This window comes from Meriones unguiculatus, chromosome 3 (assembly GCF_030254825.1).
Source record: "Meriones unguiculatus strain TT.TT164.6M chromosome 3, Bangor_MerUng_6.1, whole genome shotgun sequence".
Classification (NCBI taxonomy): domain Eukaryota; kingdom Metazoa; phylum Chordata; class Mammalia; order Rodentia; family Muridae; genus Meriones; species Meriones unguiculatus.
This window is the reverse complement of record NC_083351.1, coordinates 30175615-30191955: the sequence shown is the minus strand read 5'-3', so window position 1 is coordinate 30191955 and position 16341 is coordinate 30175615. Positions and strand designations below refer to the sequence as shown.

Genomic DNA, 16341 nt, shown 5'->3' with positions numbered 1-16341 from the left:
CCTGGTTGGAAAGGCCTTGAGGGGAAGGGTCACTCCTCCTAGCCCCTCCTGTCCTTCGTATTGAGACAGGGAGGGCAGGGGTACCCCAGCTTGGTCGCTAGGTTCCTCCGTCCACCCTGAAGAAGCTGGGCAAGAGCTCTCCTGGGGACTGACTGTGGGCGGGTTTTGGCCTTTTCCAGCCCCTGGGCCGCCCCCTGCATTCTGGAATCCAGCAGCCACTGCCTTTTGCGGGGCTGACTCTGAGGCTGGCCAGCCAGCCGTCTGTCTCCTCCCAGCCTCCTGGGCTGCTGAGCTCCCCTGTCCCAGCCCTTACCATGACCGCAGCGCTGCTCCAGACCCTGGCCCACCTCTGAGCCCTGGAACCCTCAGACTCCTTCCTGCACCATGGCCAACTCGGGCCTCCAGCTCCTGGGCTACTTCCTAGCCCTGGGCGGCTGGGTGGGCATCATCGCCAGCACTGCCCTGCCGCAGTGGAAGCAGTCCTCCTACGCAGGCGATGCCATCATCACCGCCGTGGGCCTGTACGAAGGGCTGTGGATGTCTTGCGCCTCTCAGAGCACCGGGCAGGTGCAATGCAAGCTCTACGATTCGCTTCTGGCCCTGGACGGTAGGCCTCAGGCGGGGGAGCCTGGGAGGGGACACTGGCTGGGCTGGGGAGGTTTAGGGCAAGCTCTCTCATGGCGTGTGCCCTCAGCGCTGGGCCACATGCTCCAAACCCTGTGTGATTTCCTAACTACTGTCCCGTGTACACTGGAGAGTCCAGGCCAGCCAGGTCCCTTACTCTGGGGAAGCAGGAGCCTGCGAGGCTGACAGCTTGGGCTCCCTGTCCTGACATCATAGCCCTGCAACTCACCGAGCCTTTTGCATTCTGATGTTCTCCTGTGTAACCAGGAGAACATAGGACATGAGAGGATGGACTGAGGTTAGTCTGGCTCCAGAAGCCTGTTAACACCCTCTGCTCCTCTTCTCTCCATATTCCATACTGACAGACACAGATGTATGTATACACACACATGAGATTATACACCTCACACAGCTGGACACACAGCAATAGAGCACGGCACATGCTCGCACACACACACATACACAGAGTCAGACACCATTACATTTCTGACCTTGGGGTTATTCCACCTGCACTCCAACAGGGCCCTGAGCAGAACTGCCACTAGCCAGTCCCACTTCACACTGGTCCAGGCAGATCACTGGCCTCCCTCAGGGACTCAAGTCTCCCGAGCTGCCTGCGGCCTAGCACTCGCCAACACGTTCATAGAGAAGCGGGCATTCAGCTCCATAAGTGGCTGACCGGGTTGCCACTGGGACCAAGCTGGCCTTAGTTGGTCCTCACACACCCTCAGCTCTTTCTCTGGCGGTATCCTGAGCGGCACCCTGCCCTATCTCCTGCTGCCTGAGGGTACACCAGGCCCAAGAGAAAGCCGCAGAGGAGCAGATCCAAACTATCCCTTCCCTTCGCACCATCCAGAGGAGCCGGTTACGGCCAGTGGGAAATGGGGTCAGCGATGATGATTCTCATATACTCATTGTGTCATCTCACAGACAGGCGAGTGCTCAGGCTCCATTGGGCTTCCACTTAAGCCCTTCCCACACTGGCTTCCTCCCATTTCTGGTCCAACCCTCTATTTTGCGCCCCCATCTCCTAGTTCCCCATGCCTGCTCAGTCCCTTCTCCCACTGCCTCAGGTCACATCCAGTCAGCGAGGGCCCTGATGGTGGTGGCGGTGCTCCTGGGTTTTGTGGCCATGGTGCTCAGCGTCGTAGGCATGAAGTGTACTCGGGTTGGAGACAGCAACCCCATCGCCAAGAGCCGCGTGGCCATCTCTGGGGGTGCCCTCTTCCTCTTGGCCGGTGAGTGCCTCTTCTCCCCTCTTGACTATGCAGCTAGGCTACCTCTGGTGGCTGGCTGGGCCAGGCATAGCTGAGCACCCCTACTTGGTCCTTAGGTCTCTGTACTTTGACCGCTGTCTCATGGTATGCTACCCTGGTGACCCAGGAATTCTTCAACCCTAGCACACCTGTCAACGCCAGGTGAGTGCCGGAGCTAAGCTTCCCTCCTATCTGTCCTCCTCTGGCCCCAGCTGTCACTTAGAAGAGGAAATAGGGAACTAGGGAACAGGCCCCAGCTAGTTTCTAAGAAAGGAGAGCCATGTGGGGTGTGGCCAGGCCCTTGGGGAGGGACAGGAGACCTTCCGAGGACATCCTAGTACAGGCAGGCCCCTGGGGAGTCCAGTGTCCTAACTCTGGGTCTGAGATCTAGCTCTCTCTAGATCTGTGTTCTTTCTGGGTGACCCGGGTCACTTGTGACTTAACCTTTTCATGCCAGGACCAGCTTGCTTTCCTGTGGTTGTGAGGATCCAAGAGGCGATCAGGAAAGAGGTTTCTCCCAGGCCTCAGTACACCTGGGCTTGCTTTAATTCCATTGGTGACAGCAGACCAAGACAGCTCCCTACAGGAGGCAGTAGTAGAGCAAGGAAGGGGGAGCTGGGTAGAGGAGGCTCGAGAAAATGGGGAGCTATGATAAGACCCAGCAGCGGGGAGGAGAATTTGCCCCTCATCCTGGGGGAGGCTGTGACTGCCCTCTGCTGTGTGCAAAGAGCAGGGAGGACGGCGGCCCAGCCCAGTGGAGTGGCCGTGGCCTTGCCTCCAGCCGAGGGCTCTGGTTGAGGGAGGTAGCAGCAAGAAGCAGAACATAGAATTGGGAGCTACTTTGGTCAGAATTTGTAAGGGCAAAGTCGTGGGTGGGTGGGTGGGTGGGTGGGTGGGTGGGTGGGTGGGTAGGGGGGTAGACAGGGGCTTTTAGAAGGGCCTGGGTGTAACTGGTTCTTCCATTCCTCTCAGCCCAGCCAGGAGCAAAGATGTTCTGCCGACTCTGGGGTGGATGGGGATGAGAAAGAAAGGGTGCTTGGTCTGTCTCCACGGAAAGGCTCCATGGAGGAGACAGAGAAGGAGGATTCAGACAAGAGAGTTGTCCCCTGTGTAGGCAGCTACAGCATAAAGACCTGTCATGCAAGGTCTAACCCGAGGTGCCAGGCTGGCACAAAAACCATCCATTTCTTCAGGACTCTCAGGGCCACCTTGGCTGGGTCCTGAGAACACAGTTAAGCCTCTGTCTGCCCTACAGGTCAGAGACACCCCCTGGTGGGGGTTGTAATGAGTGGTGAGGTGAGCCTGTAGCGGGGTGAAGGGGAACAACGAGGCAAGTCCCCCAGTCGGGAGGCTCCGTATGAACTGGCCCTGAATGTAGAGAAAGAGCTGGGAAGGTGTTCTAGGAAGGGAAACCCATACCGAGATGGCTGGCTGGAAGGGCTAGGTGTGGAGAGCCCAGAAGGCCAGGCAACCATCTCCAGAGGGCAGTAAGGAGCAGACCTGGCTGGACGCTGTTCCATAGACCAGACCTGAAGAGGAAAGAAGACAGCAGATTGTTTTGCTGCAAACATCTGGATCCCTGTAGCCACCAGATGAGGAAATGAGCCTGAACTGCCCACCCGAGGCTTGAGCTGGTGGGGAGGGACATGGGGTGAGCACTCCCCCTAGTCTATTTGGAGAGAAGGAGGAGGCCTGTGGGCTTTGTGTGCTGACCTCCGTCTACCCGGTGCTGGTTGGGGCAGGGGCAGGCTGTGGTTTGCAGTCTGATACAGTCCTTCTCTTACAGGTTTGAATTTGGCCCAGCTCTGTTTGTGGGCTGGGCCTCTGCAGGCCTGGCCATGCTGGGAGGCTCCTTTCTCTGCTGCACGTGTCCGGAGCCCGAGAGAGCCAACAGCATCCCACAGCCCTATCGCTCTGGACCCTCAACTGCTGCCCGAGAGTACGTCTGAGTCTGCCTGTCCTGCCCAGCCCCTTTGCCCAGCAACCCCCTCGCCCAGAACTCCAGCCAGACTACATAGTACCCTGGGCAGGGGCAGATGGGGTACAGATCCCTTGAACTCAGTTTGAAGCTCCCAAGCACCTGGTCCTCGACACAGGCTCTGAGTCCCAGACTCAGATACTCAAAGAGATCAGAGGCCAGACCCAACCCACACATGTCACCCAGTAAGAACCAGGCCTGGTCTGTCTACACCAGAATGGGTACACGGGGCCTTATACCCTGGCTTGGGCCACTGGCTCCTTCTCCTGCCCACTTATGTGCTGACAAGGGCCATCTGCCTAGTATATCCTGGGGGGCCCTGAGAACCAGCAGAAGGATCTCAGCGCATAGCTCTTTGTGCCCGGCGGCTCTTCATACTCCATTCACTTCCATAGAGACCACACAGAGGAAATCCTCTGGGCTAAGGACTGTCCCCACAACACACACACAAGGACACTGAGCTTCAGAGAGACCTGCAGGCCTGTGTCTCTTTTGTCTGTGAGAGCAGGCGTCAGGCCCTGGCAGTTAATTGCTCAACATTGTTTCGATGCCCATACAGGTCACGAGGTCAAACTGTATCACTTCCACCCCCAGGAAAGGCCCCCAGGCAGGGTGCCATAGGAATCTAGCCATAGGCAGGGTGCCTGGGCCTGAACTCTGCAGTCCCCGTCTCCTGTATCTTCATTCATCCCACTAACCAGCCTTCTCTCTTTTGACTTGCAGACCCGTTGTTAAATTGCCCGCCTCCATCAAGGGCCCCCTGGGTGTGTAAGGTCCAGGTTCCCAGCCAGGCCCTGCCCCCTACCACACCTAGACTGTATATTTGGTATTTTTTTTGGAAAGAGAAGTGAACATTCAGCCCCCAAGTGTGATGTCATCCTGTGTATTCCCACGCGCCTAGGGTGGGGCCTGGGCTAGAGAGGTCAGAGCCAACTCCTGGGGCTATGGAGGTGGGTTCTGGGGCACAGGCGGAGCAGGAAGCACATAGGGTCTTGCTCTGGATCTCTGCCTGCCCCATCTTGGAGTGTGCTGCCAGGACTTCCATGAGGGGAGACCACAGCTACCCCTGGAGGCCACCTGAAGCCTGGCTTAGTGAGGGAGCAGGGCCTCAGGGTGAGGGAACCCCGGGCACAGAGACCATCCCATAGGTCGAATGTTCTAGGCCCTCCCTCGGAGCCTTCCTGAGGAAAAGGATAGTCTCTGTGAGGCTCAACTGGGGGCTGGGTTACATCCAAGTGAGGGAACACTGTAGGAGCTCCCTCGGTGAAAAATGGAGAGGGACATTGAAAAAGGACTGCCCCCAGGCAACTCCAAAGCCCTCAGCTCAGTTCTCACCTTACTTCGGCAGTGACTGTCAGAGTCCCAGTCACACAAAAGTGCAGCCAGGCAACAAGGTCTCGAAGCCCAGGTATGACTTTCTAGAAAAGGTCAAGGCCTCCAAGGAACTGAGGGAAACCAGCCCAGGGTTGGACAACAGTGTCCTGCATCTTCAGTGTTCCCAGCCAGTGTGATGGCCTCTGCCTTCACTTGCAGGCCTCTGCCACCCAGCCCTCTCCAGATCTATCCCTCTCCGGGGAAGAGGTGTCCACCACTATCTTTCTCTTGCTTCCCACAAGCCTTCCTAGCTAGCCGGCTAGCACCGGTTTTTTTCCACTTTTAGTCTGTGAGCACATCACCCACCAAGCTCCTGGATCCCCAGAAGTGCACTCAGCTTCATGCTCAAGATTGACCTTGCAGCCTTGAGGTGCAAAGACTAAAACACTACAGCTGCCAGTGGGGTGGGAGGAGGGGAGCAGCTGACAGGAGAGGTGCTATGGTCAGATAATCACACACCTGCTAAACTGCTGACTAGCTAATCTTCTGATCGGTGGCAGCCAGAAACAGGTCTCCCCAAGTGAGGCCCCTTGAGCTGTGAGACCCACAGGAGAGCGCTGTCTGGGTGTCTGAGGCCATCAGGTGGCTCTTGGTCTCAGGTGGGCATTGGAGTCATCTAGAAAGGGATGCCCAGACTCCACCCAAACACAGTGAGTGAGTTGGCCTGGTGGACATCAGAATTCACACAACTCCTTTGCAGTGTGTGCATCATACAGGGGTAACTCCTTGAGGCCTACACTCAGATCTGAGGGAGCTGCTGAGGGCGGAAGGAGCCTACCAGAAAAGGGTGGGGGAGAGGCTAGACCAGAAGGGAAGTCCACCTCCTGCCTTTCCGGAGTCCAGTCCACTGGAGGAGACGCCCACATCCTTGCCATCAATGTCCCTTTGTGCTTAATGATTTTAACTTTGAATCCTGTCACGTGCAGCCTGACTAACACAAGAAACCTATGAAATCCAGGGTGACACGGATATCCCCTCCCCAGGTCTGGTACTTAGCAGCCTTTGGCATTTGGTTGTAATGCTGGCAGGAAGTTTCCTGTCTCCTCTTCAGAGTCTGAGAGCTAAGGAGGCTCAAAACTTGGTGGGGGAATGTGCAGGCAGAATATACTGTATCTTACAGCTGTCAGGGGCAGGCTGTGAGAGGGGACGGCTCCATGCAAGGACGAGACCTGAAAATGGGGTGACATTGTAGGAGCTCATTCTATCCATACTGGAGACTGGAAGGGCAGAGGGTCATGCACCTCGATGAAATATGCAACCATTTTACACACTGATTAAAAAACCGTGAGGTACGGGGGTGGGGTGGGGGTGGGAAGGAAGTATGTGGAAGAAACTGAAGGAGTTGAAAGCTCAAAGTTGGGGGAATGTGGCCTCCCGGTGTCTCCTGAAGCAACCCCCTTCAAATGGCTAGTTCACTGTTTACTGTTCTAACCTCAAGGCTGAGGGATCAGGCAAGGACCGAGGAAGACGAGGCTCACACTCAAAGGGCATGGTTCTAAAGCTATTGCCAGTCCCGTTTTAGGAAACAGAGTCCCAGAAGTGAAGCTGGCAAGTTGTACCCTTTGATTTTAGAAGGAACATAGCTTTGCATTCAGTTCCTGAAGTCCCAGGCCCTGGGGGAATGGACCAATAAGCAACAGCCTGGGAAGATGCTTGAAAAACATATGGCTATGAGACAAGTTCAAGACGTTATTATTTTTGTGCTACATAATACTATTACTCTGTGTGGAAATGACACTGAGTGTAGGCTTTTTAAAAAATTTTTTCTTGATCCTTATCTGGTAGAGATGCAACTGAAAGGCTGGCCGGATTTGCTTTAACCTCTCTCAGAACAAGTTTATGGCAAGGAGAGCTCTGACGTTGGGGCATGCCATCTGCCGACGGGGCCCGCTCCACCCCTTCATTTGTATGTTTGCTAATGAAAGAAAAAGAAATAAAAAGTTTGAAGGAACCTCCAGTGTTTGCTAGCTGCATCTGTCATGGTCCTCACTCTCACCAGGGAATAAAGACACTCGACTTTCGTGTCCGACGACACCTCAGACTCCTTCATTGTGTCACCTGCCACTCACCATCTCTGTCCCCACCCAGGTCTCCTATGAAGCGTGGCATTTTATAAGACCTCCATGCGGTGACCGCATGTTCAAGTTTGAGAAACACTAATGCACGCTGAAGAGAACTGCGTGGTTCTTCCTTAACATGGGAATTTCCAGCATCCTGTGCTTATTAGGTATAATGAAGGATGAAGGTGATTTCCTGTTTTTTACTTGGATTTTTTTTTTTTTTTTTTTTTGAGACAGGGTCTTACTGTGTGGCCCTGGATAATCTGAAACTTGCACTATAGACCAAGACCAGGTTGGCCTCAAACTTACAGATTTACCCCTGCTTCCTGAGGGTCCAGCAAAAATTTTAAAAGGCTTAAAAAAAAAAAATCTTTATGTGTATGTGTTTGTATGGATGTATGCCATGGGAGTGCAGGTACCAACAGAGGCTGGAAGAGCAGAGAGAACAGTAGAGACTCTGGAGTTACAGGTGGCTGTGAATCTGGTGAAGTGGATGCTGGGAACTGAACTTGGGTCCTTTGGATGAAGCAGCCAGTGCCCTTAACCACTGACCCATTTCTTTAGCTCAGCAAAATTTACTTTGAGACGGGGTCCGAGAACTTGTGATTCTCCTGTCTCCACCTCTTGAGTTCTGGGATTTGAGGCATGCACTACTCTGCCTCTTCCAGGCAGTGCTAGGGACCAGGGCCAGACTTGAGGCTATGTGCATGCTGGAACAGCTGAGCTGCAGTCCCAATTTCTCCACAGGAGTTGTGAATGCCTTTTTCTACTTTTGTGAAGAATGGCTTTGGGATTTTGATGGGGATTGTAGTAAATCTGTTGGTGGCTCTGATTAGGATAGTTATTTTCTTACTTTTATTCTTTTTAACCTGTGAGTGCAGGGAAATCTTCCTTCTGTTGTCTTTATTCTCTCTTGTGTTTTAAAGTTTATATTCAAGTCTTGCAGCAATTTGGTTGGGTTTCTTCTTCCATTGCTCTCTTTAAGTGACGGTAGTGGAATTGTTTCCCTGATTTCTTTTTCCACATGCTTTTATGTATTTATTTGTATACAGGAAAGCTCCTGCTTATTGTTAGCTAATTTTGTATCCTGATAGCTGGACTGTTTAAAGAGTTTTCTGGGTGGAGTCTTTAGTCTCTTTGTTTCAGCATAAATGCTACTTCTATAAAAGCAACCTCCCTACCTCCAGACTTGCCTTCTGCAGCCCCTCAGTGAGCTGATTTTATCTTTAACTGTCTTTAGTCAGCCTTTAAACCTGCTTCCCGACTTTTCTGTGGATACTGTATTTTCTGATCACAGGTGTCCAGCTGGCTCATTTTTCTACAAATACCGTCACATTCTGAGTTATTACTGAGAGTTAAGAGCTATGCCTGCCAGGCGTGGTGGTGCACACCTGTAATCCCAGCACTACAGGGAGGCACAGGAAGGAAAGTCTCTGTGAGTTCAAGGGTAGCCTGGTCTAAAAAGCTACTCCAGGACAGCTAAGGCTATACAAAGAAACCCTGTCTCAAAAAACCAAAACCAACCAACCAACCAACCAACCAAGCCTCAGTGTGAGTCAGGGGGGCATGGAAATAGTGTAGTTCATACACCTGCCAGTTTTCTAGTTCTCTCCTTGCTAGGTATGTGTTGCACAATGGCTTTATCTTCTTACATTTGGTATCTGGAAATCCCATGGCTCCTTTTCTAATTTTTTTCCATTGGGCCTCGTTCATGTCTTTTCTTTTAGGTAATGTCATGACCTATGTATGCATCTTTAAACTGGTGCTGTATTTGGTATTTGAAGAAAACATTCACAGAGCAATTTAAACCTAGCACAATGGTATTTTCCTTCAGTAACTTGCTTTCAATAGGTGCCTGAAGGCATGAGCAAATCAGGAACAAGGCTCAGCTCCTTAGATCCTCAGGCCCCTGGATGACACTCATGTGTCAGTTTAAATGACTAGCATGGAATGCTTGTGCAATGTCCCTAACTCAAAAAGCATAGGGCAGCTTACAAAGCTTGTCACATCTTGTGAGCCTGTATCTGAATTTTTCCCTCCTCCAGGTGAATACTGGTGGCCTCTGAGAGACATCTGGGGTGAGCGCAACCCTGAGCATCGGTGTCACGTCCCTGTATCTCCATGTTCTTTTCAAAACTGTTTACTATCTGCATTTAGAAAGATCTCTTTTGGGCTGGCTCAGAGGTTAAGAACACTGGCTGTTCTTCCAAAGGTCCTGAGTTCAATTCCCAGCAACCACACAGTGGCTCACAATCATCTATAATGAGAATGAGATCTGGTGCCCTCTTCTAGTGCACTTGCTGCTAAACCTGATGACCGAAGTTTGATTCTCCAGGACCCAGAGGAAGAAGTGACGCTTGCAAGTTGTCCTCTGATCGCCACATGCACTTGGGACACATGTATCTCCCCACAATCAAACACTTTAGTAAAAATGGTGTTTAGAGTGGATCTCTGTGAGTTTGAAGCTAGCTTGGCCTACAGAGTGAGTTCCAGAACAGCTAGGGCTAATTGGAGAAACCCTGTCTCGGAAAAACAAATAATTTAGAAATTGTATTTATATTTTGTCTGCTATTCTTATGTCAACAGAATTGTCTCAGCATTGCAGGAGTTTGAAGTCAGGCATGGTTCTCTCTCTTTCTCTCTCTGTGTGTGCAGCTCTGGATGTCCTGGAACTTACTCTGTAGACCAGGATGAACTGGAACTCAGAGATCTACCCATCTCTGCCTCCCTGAGTGCTGGGATTAAAGCTGTGCAAAAGCACTGCCCAGCAAGCAAAGCTCTCTTATCTGGGCATGGTTATTCCAGTCCTTCAGAAGTTGAGATTTGGGCCACACATAGCAAGTCCCAGGCCAGCTAGGCTACAGAGTGAGACACGGCCACAAAGAAATAAAATATGAACAAAGTCTGGTGTGGGGCACCTGTCTGAAATCCCAACATGAGAGAGGCGAAGGCAGAAAGAGAAGTTCAAGACCATCCTCAGCCTCCTTTGCTACAAAGTCGATTTGAGGCCACCCGGGGCTCCAGGAATAACAACCACCACAAAAGAAGGAGGAAGTGGAGGAAGAGAAAGATGGCTCCTGCTGATGTTTCAGTTTGGGTCTCAGCGCTCACATGGTTAAAATCAATCTGTAACTACAGTTGCAGAGATCTGATAACTTCTGGCCTCTGACAGGAACCAGGCACACAGGTGATACCAACATACATGCAGGCAAAACACAGGTACACAGAAAATAAAAATAACTTTTAATAAGTTAATAAAAAAAAAGTCTCTTCAAAATCCTATGGATAGGAGCTGGTGAGTTGGCTCAGTGGTAGGGTTCTTGCAACAATGCCTGGTGAACCGAGTTCAACCCCAACGACCAAAATGATGGAAAAAGAAAACTGACTCCTGCAAGTTGTCCTCTGACCCTCCACACAAAATAATAATGTTAAAAAAAAAATACTAGGCAACTTCAGAGTACATTTCAAAATTATTATTTAATGAGCACAATTTTACTTCCCCCTTTTACATAACAATTACGCATTACAATCCAAACTTAAGATCTTAAGATACCACAATAAACAAGTTACAGTATCACCTCTTTGCTCTCCTTTTGAGACAGGGTCTTGCTACATAGCTCTGGCTTCTTGGAACCCACAGATGCCTTTATCTTGGGACTATACCCAGCGTCATTCAGTTTCTTGATAGCTGTTCTGATTAGGGTGAAATGGAATCTTGAAGCAGATTAGCATTTCCCTGGTACCTAAGGACGCCCAAGTACTTATTAGCCATTGTCTTTCTTCTGAGAACGGTTTATTCATTCATGGCTAATAGTGTCAACTCGACAGAATCCGGAATCACTTAGTGAAATCTCTATTCATGGCTGGAAGGAAATGTCTATGTTAGGTAAGTCAGAGCAGGAGGACCCCCTTAACTGAGAGCAGCAGCACTTTCCTGGCTGGGGTCCTGGACTGAGGGAAAAGGAGAAAGCCAGCTATACACAAGCATTCACCTGTTTTGGCTTCTTGAATATGGACATAGGGGGGAAAGCAAGCCAGTGGACAGCATGCCTTTGTGTCTCTGCCTCAGTCACCAACTTCCCTTCCTAACCTCGGAGGTGAAACAAACCCTTCGCTCCCCAAGCTGGGTTTGATCAGTGTTTTATCTCAGTAGCGAAAAGGAAACTAAGACCCATCGGGCAGCTCATGGCTGTAATCCTAGCTCTTGAGAGGCAGAGGCAGACGGATCTCTGTGAGTTTGAGGCCAGCTGGCTCTACAAAGTGACTCCAGGACAGCCAAGCCTTTACAGAAAAACTGTCTCAAAAAACAAAACAACAGAAGGCATGGTCATCACGCCTGGCTATAAGGGCTGGAGAGATAGCTCAGAGGTTAAGAGCACTGGCTGCTCTTCCAGAGGTCCTGAGTTTAATTCCCAGCACCCACATGATGGGTCATAACCATTTATGACAATATCTGGTGCCGTCTTCTGGCCTGTAGGCATACATACAGGCGGAATACTGCATAAATCTTAAAACAAACAAAAAAACCAAAAGCCTGTGGAGCTGAATAAACTATGTTGCTTGGGTCAGGTGAGTTGTTGCAGCAACAAGGAAAGCAGCTGATATACTTCATTAGCCTATTTGATTGGTTTCTTCTTCAGTGTTTAATTTTTGCAGACCTTTATGTATATTATTTCTGTCCCGGGACTAGCTGGCAATGATGTTTTCCCATCCTTTCACTCATTTTCATCCTGAAATCTAATGAGTCTATTGTAGACAGCATATATGGGGATGGCTGTTTTTATTGTCATTAATTCTATCATTTGGAAGCTTTAAGCCTACTTCCGGGAAGTACTTTGTGATGAGAGGCACTCATTCACTGTTTTCCTATGTACTTTAAAGCCCACTCCCTGCTTGTCTCCTTTTACATTTAGTTGCTTTCACAGCACATTAAAAATCCCATTTCTATGTATTATTTTATCCCTATTTTTCTGGTGGTTCCTATGGGGGTTACATGTAATATCATGTTACAACACTCCAGACTGATTTACAGCATCTTAATTTCAATAATAAGTCAACTCTCTGTGGTATTAAGCTCTGGGTGTTCATGTTCTGTCTGCCTCTCCTCATCATCCCTGAAGCCTTTCTTCTTTTTGAGACTAGGTATCACACGTCACAGGCTGGCAATGAACTGCTGTAGCCAAGGGTGCCCTTGATCCTCTGCCTTTATTTCCCCAGTGTCAGAACTGCAGGCATGCATCACCACTCCTGGATTATAGAATCAAACATAGGGCTATGCCCAACCCCTTACTCTATCTGGGTACTACAAGCAGTAAGTCCTCAAGAGGACTCAGAATTTTACTAAGAAAATGTCTGTGAAAGAAACTGGGGAGCAAGGACAGAGCCAGCAGCAGTGCAGGTGAAGATGTGAAGCCCGTGGAATCACCTATGATGGCTAACACTGCCAACCTGACAGAACCTAGACTAACCTAGGAGACAACCTGCTGGGCATGGCCCTGTTTTGTTTTGTTTTTTTCCTAATGCCCACTGGTGTTTTGCCCTGCAACAAAAGCTACAGATAGTTGTGAGCAGCCATATGGGTCCTGGGGATTGAACCTGTGTCCTCTGGAAGGGACGCCAATGCTCTTAACTGCTGAGCCATCTCTCCAGCCCCATGGAGTTTCTAGACTGAGTTCATTAAGAGGGGAAAACCCACTGTCGGGTTGAGGAGACACTCAGTGGTCAAGCTCCGTAACCGTCAGTTTGAATCACAACATGCATGTAAAACACCAGCATCACTGCATGCCTGTGACTCTATCACTGGGAGGTAGAAATGGGGAGATCCTAGGAGCTTGCTGGCCAGATAGGCTGGTCCAAGTGATGACCTTCTAGTCTGTTGAGACTGTCACAGGGTAGCTGAGGCACACAGTGCAGAAGACACGTGTTTGCCTGGGAATAGGAATCTGTCCACTTCACACGCATACACTATACACATGCCACACATATACCCTAAGTGAGGAGAACAGTATTCTACGGGCCAAAGTCCCAGTCTATATTAATTCCGTTTCTATTGCTGTGATAACAAGCACCACAGCCAAGGCAATTTACAAAGAGGCCATTCCCTAACCCTCCCCCAACAGCACCATTAACCGGGGACCAAGGATGCAAGCACCTGAGACTATGAGGTCCGTTTCTCATTCGTACCAGTCTGACGATAAAAAGAGCTGCCTGAAGAGCTGTTTGCCTGCCACGCAAACAGCTGCCTGAAGCTCCTGTGAAGACATCATAGGCCTGTACCCTCAAACTGCCAGCCAGAGTAAACCCTAAGTTGCTTTTGTCAGGCATTCTGTCATAGTGAGAAACCAAAAGTCGTGGAGCACCATGCAGTTCTTGGGGCAGTTGCTATCCGGACCCCAAGTCTAGGAAGAAGTCTGTCTTAGAAGCACTGCCAAGCAACTGCCAGCATGGGCTCACTCAGGGAGCCTGGGCCCTAGGTAAACGTGGCATATTTCAGAGCAATTGGACTTCCTCTTCAATTATGTCCCCTGTAACTGGAGGCCTACACACACGCCACTTTCTCTTGTTAAGCACATCTACAGTGTGTGTTTGTTTTAATGTAGTCTTTTCCGGACAGGATCTCTTCACATAGCCCTAGCGGCCTCCAAAATGCTGGGACTGGCTAAAGGAGCGGGCCACATCACCGGCTCTACCGTTTGTCATTTTGATGGCTGTCACCTGTTGGACTTTACAACAGCCAGCATTTGTTGAGCCATAACAAAATGTTGATTCTAACAGTATTCTCTCACAACTTTAAGTCCCTTAAAACAAACAAACAAAAACTGACATAGGTGTTTCCGTGGTGGACACGGTGGCAGATATGGTACTAGCTAAGGGGGAGGGCTGAAGGTTTGAAGACAGAGCGTTGGGCTACGTAAGGACATCCACTCTCCAAAAACCAAGGGTTGAGGATGTAGTTTGGTGTTGGAGCTCTTGTTAGCATATCCAAGGCCCCGAGTTTGGAACCTAGCACCACACATACAACATACCTGGGGACAGGGCTTTAATCCCAAGCACTTGGGAGGCCAGCCTGGTCTACAGAGCCAGTTCTAGGACAGACAGCCTGGTCTACACAGGGAGACCCTATTTCGAAAAACCACAAAAAAAAGTTAATTTTCTCCTATAAGAAGCCTGGAAATAGTTTTTGGTAGAGGCTTTATTAAGATTTGATCTGCATTTCTTCAGTTCTGGCTTCCCTTTGTCATGGTGTCCATGGGAGTCCTACCTTCCGAGGTATGAAACATTGGTTTGTTAGTATGTAACATTAGTCATTAGTTATTAATCAGTCATTAGTATGAAACATCAGTCATGCTATATCATTTTCCTTCTCCCGTGTCTCACTAACCTAGTTTTCTGGGTCAGAACTAGGCGCAAAGGAGTCTAGTAGAGCAAATTTCACGTGTCCACCAGGTCTCTGATGGAAGCAGTACAGTTAACCTCACTTCAGAAATGAGGCTTTTCAGACACTAGCAGAACCCAAACTCGGGCTCTTTGGTCTCAAAATGAGTTAAGAGCCAGGCATGGTGGTGCATATATTTAATCCCAGCACTTCAGAGGCAGAAGAATCTTTTGAGTTTGAGGACAGCCAAAAAGAAAAAGTCAACACAAGGCACCTTAACTACAAAACATTTACAATTTTCATACATTATATACAATGTATAATAATCATATTCAGCACCTCCACTCAGATCCCCCAAACCTAAAACTGACTGATTTTTCTCCATCCCCTTACAAGCCATCCTTTCATCTCAACTTTACGGACCTCTAGGTTTATAAGATCCATAGTAAATCTTACTCCAGTCTAACTAAGACACATTTTCATTTTCAGGAGGCTCTTGGTTAATGTGCAAACTATACAGCACAGCGAACTGTGTCAGGGAGTGCCTTCACCCCATTCATGTTGAAGCCCTAGCTCCCTATGTGATGGTGCTTGGTGATGTTGGGGTGCATGTGAGCTCTCAGAAATAAGACCCTCAAACTGGGATAGGTAGGGTGCAAGCTTGAGACCCTGGGGTTTAATGCCCAACACTGTTCCTAGCCCAATCCTCAGATGACCTACTTAAGAAAGTTTAGCAGTTTCAGGTTTCTGCTCATGACCATTTGGCCCTTCTTCCTCTTCCTTCTGGGCCTATGGTAAGGCAGTCTGCCATATTAGAGACATGTGGTAGAGCAAAGCTGTTTTACCTTATGGTCTAAGACACAAGACTGGCTCACAGTCCTCTTTGGCCAGATGGTGGTGGCACACGCCTTTAATCCCAGTCCTCGGAAGGCAAAGACGGTGAATCTGAGTTCAAAGCAAGCCTGCTCTACACGGTGAGTTCCAGGACAGTTAGGGCTACATAGAGAAACTGTCTCAAAAAACTAAAGAAAAAACAACTCCCACCCCCACTAAACAGAAAACAAATAAAACAACACACACACAAATACACCAATCCTCTTTGAAGGCATGTCTCCTAGTAAAGTGACCTCCCAACATACATCCCTCCCTCCAAATAGTGCTATGGGCAAGAGAGCAGCTGTCAATTTGTGAGCCTTTTGGGTATATTCCAGATCTAAACCATAGCAGGAAGCCATTTGGCTTGGATGAGGTCATAAGGGTGGGGCCCTCGGTGGGTGGGGTTCCTCTCTGCCTGTTGACACAGCAGGAAAGTAGTAACCTTTCTCGTGAGTGCAAGCCATATCACAACTTAAATTGATCTCGGACTTGGCAACCTTTAGAACTGCAGCTTCAGGGCCCCAGGCTACAGTGTGATGTAATAGCAGTCTAACTCACACTCATATTACTCATCTTCCCTTCTGGCTACAGCCCTCACTCCACCTCACTGTCAAACCGATTCAACACTGATAATCATTTACTCTCAACCCATTTCAATATTATGTTCTGAATTTGGCAAGCAAAGTATAAAACCTCCTACCCTTGAAGAGCTTACCTTCTACAGGGACAGAAAGGAAATAATGTAGATGATGATTTGTGTGCCAGCAATGAGCTGAAGAAGGAATCAGGAGACCATGA

General features: G+C 49.5%; 1 protein-coding gene across 1 annotated transcript; it reads left to right on the top strand.

The window, feature by feature from the left end:
* The first annotated feature begins 218 nt into the window (after positions 1–218).
* On the top strand, positions 219–4724 carry Cldn19 (claudin 19). The gene is made up of 5 exons (XM_021635012.2): positions 219–607; positions 1698–1862; positions 1958–2042; positions 3667–3819; positions 4582–4724. The coding sequence occupies exons 1-5, from the start codon at positions 385–387 to the stop codon at positions 4628–4630; spliced, it is 675 nt and encodes a 224-aa protein (XP_021490687.1). The 5' UTR covers positions 219–384; the 3' UTR covers positions 4631–4724.
* Positions 4725–16341: the final 11617 nt, after the last annotated feature.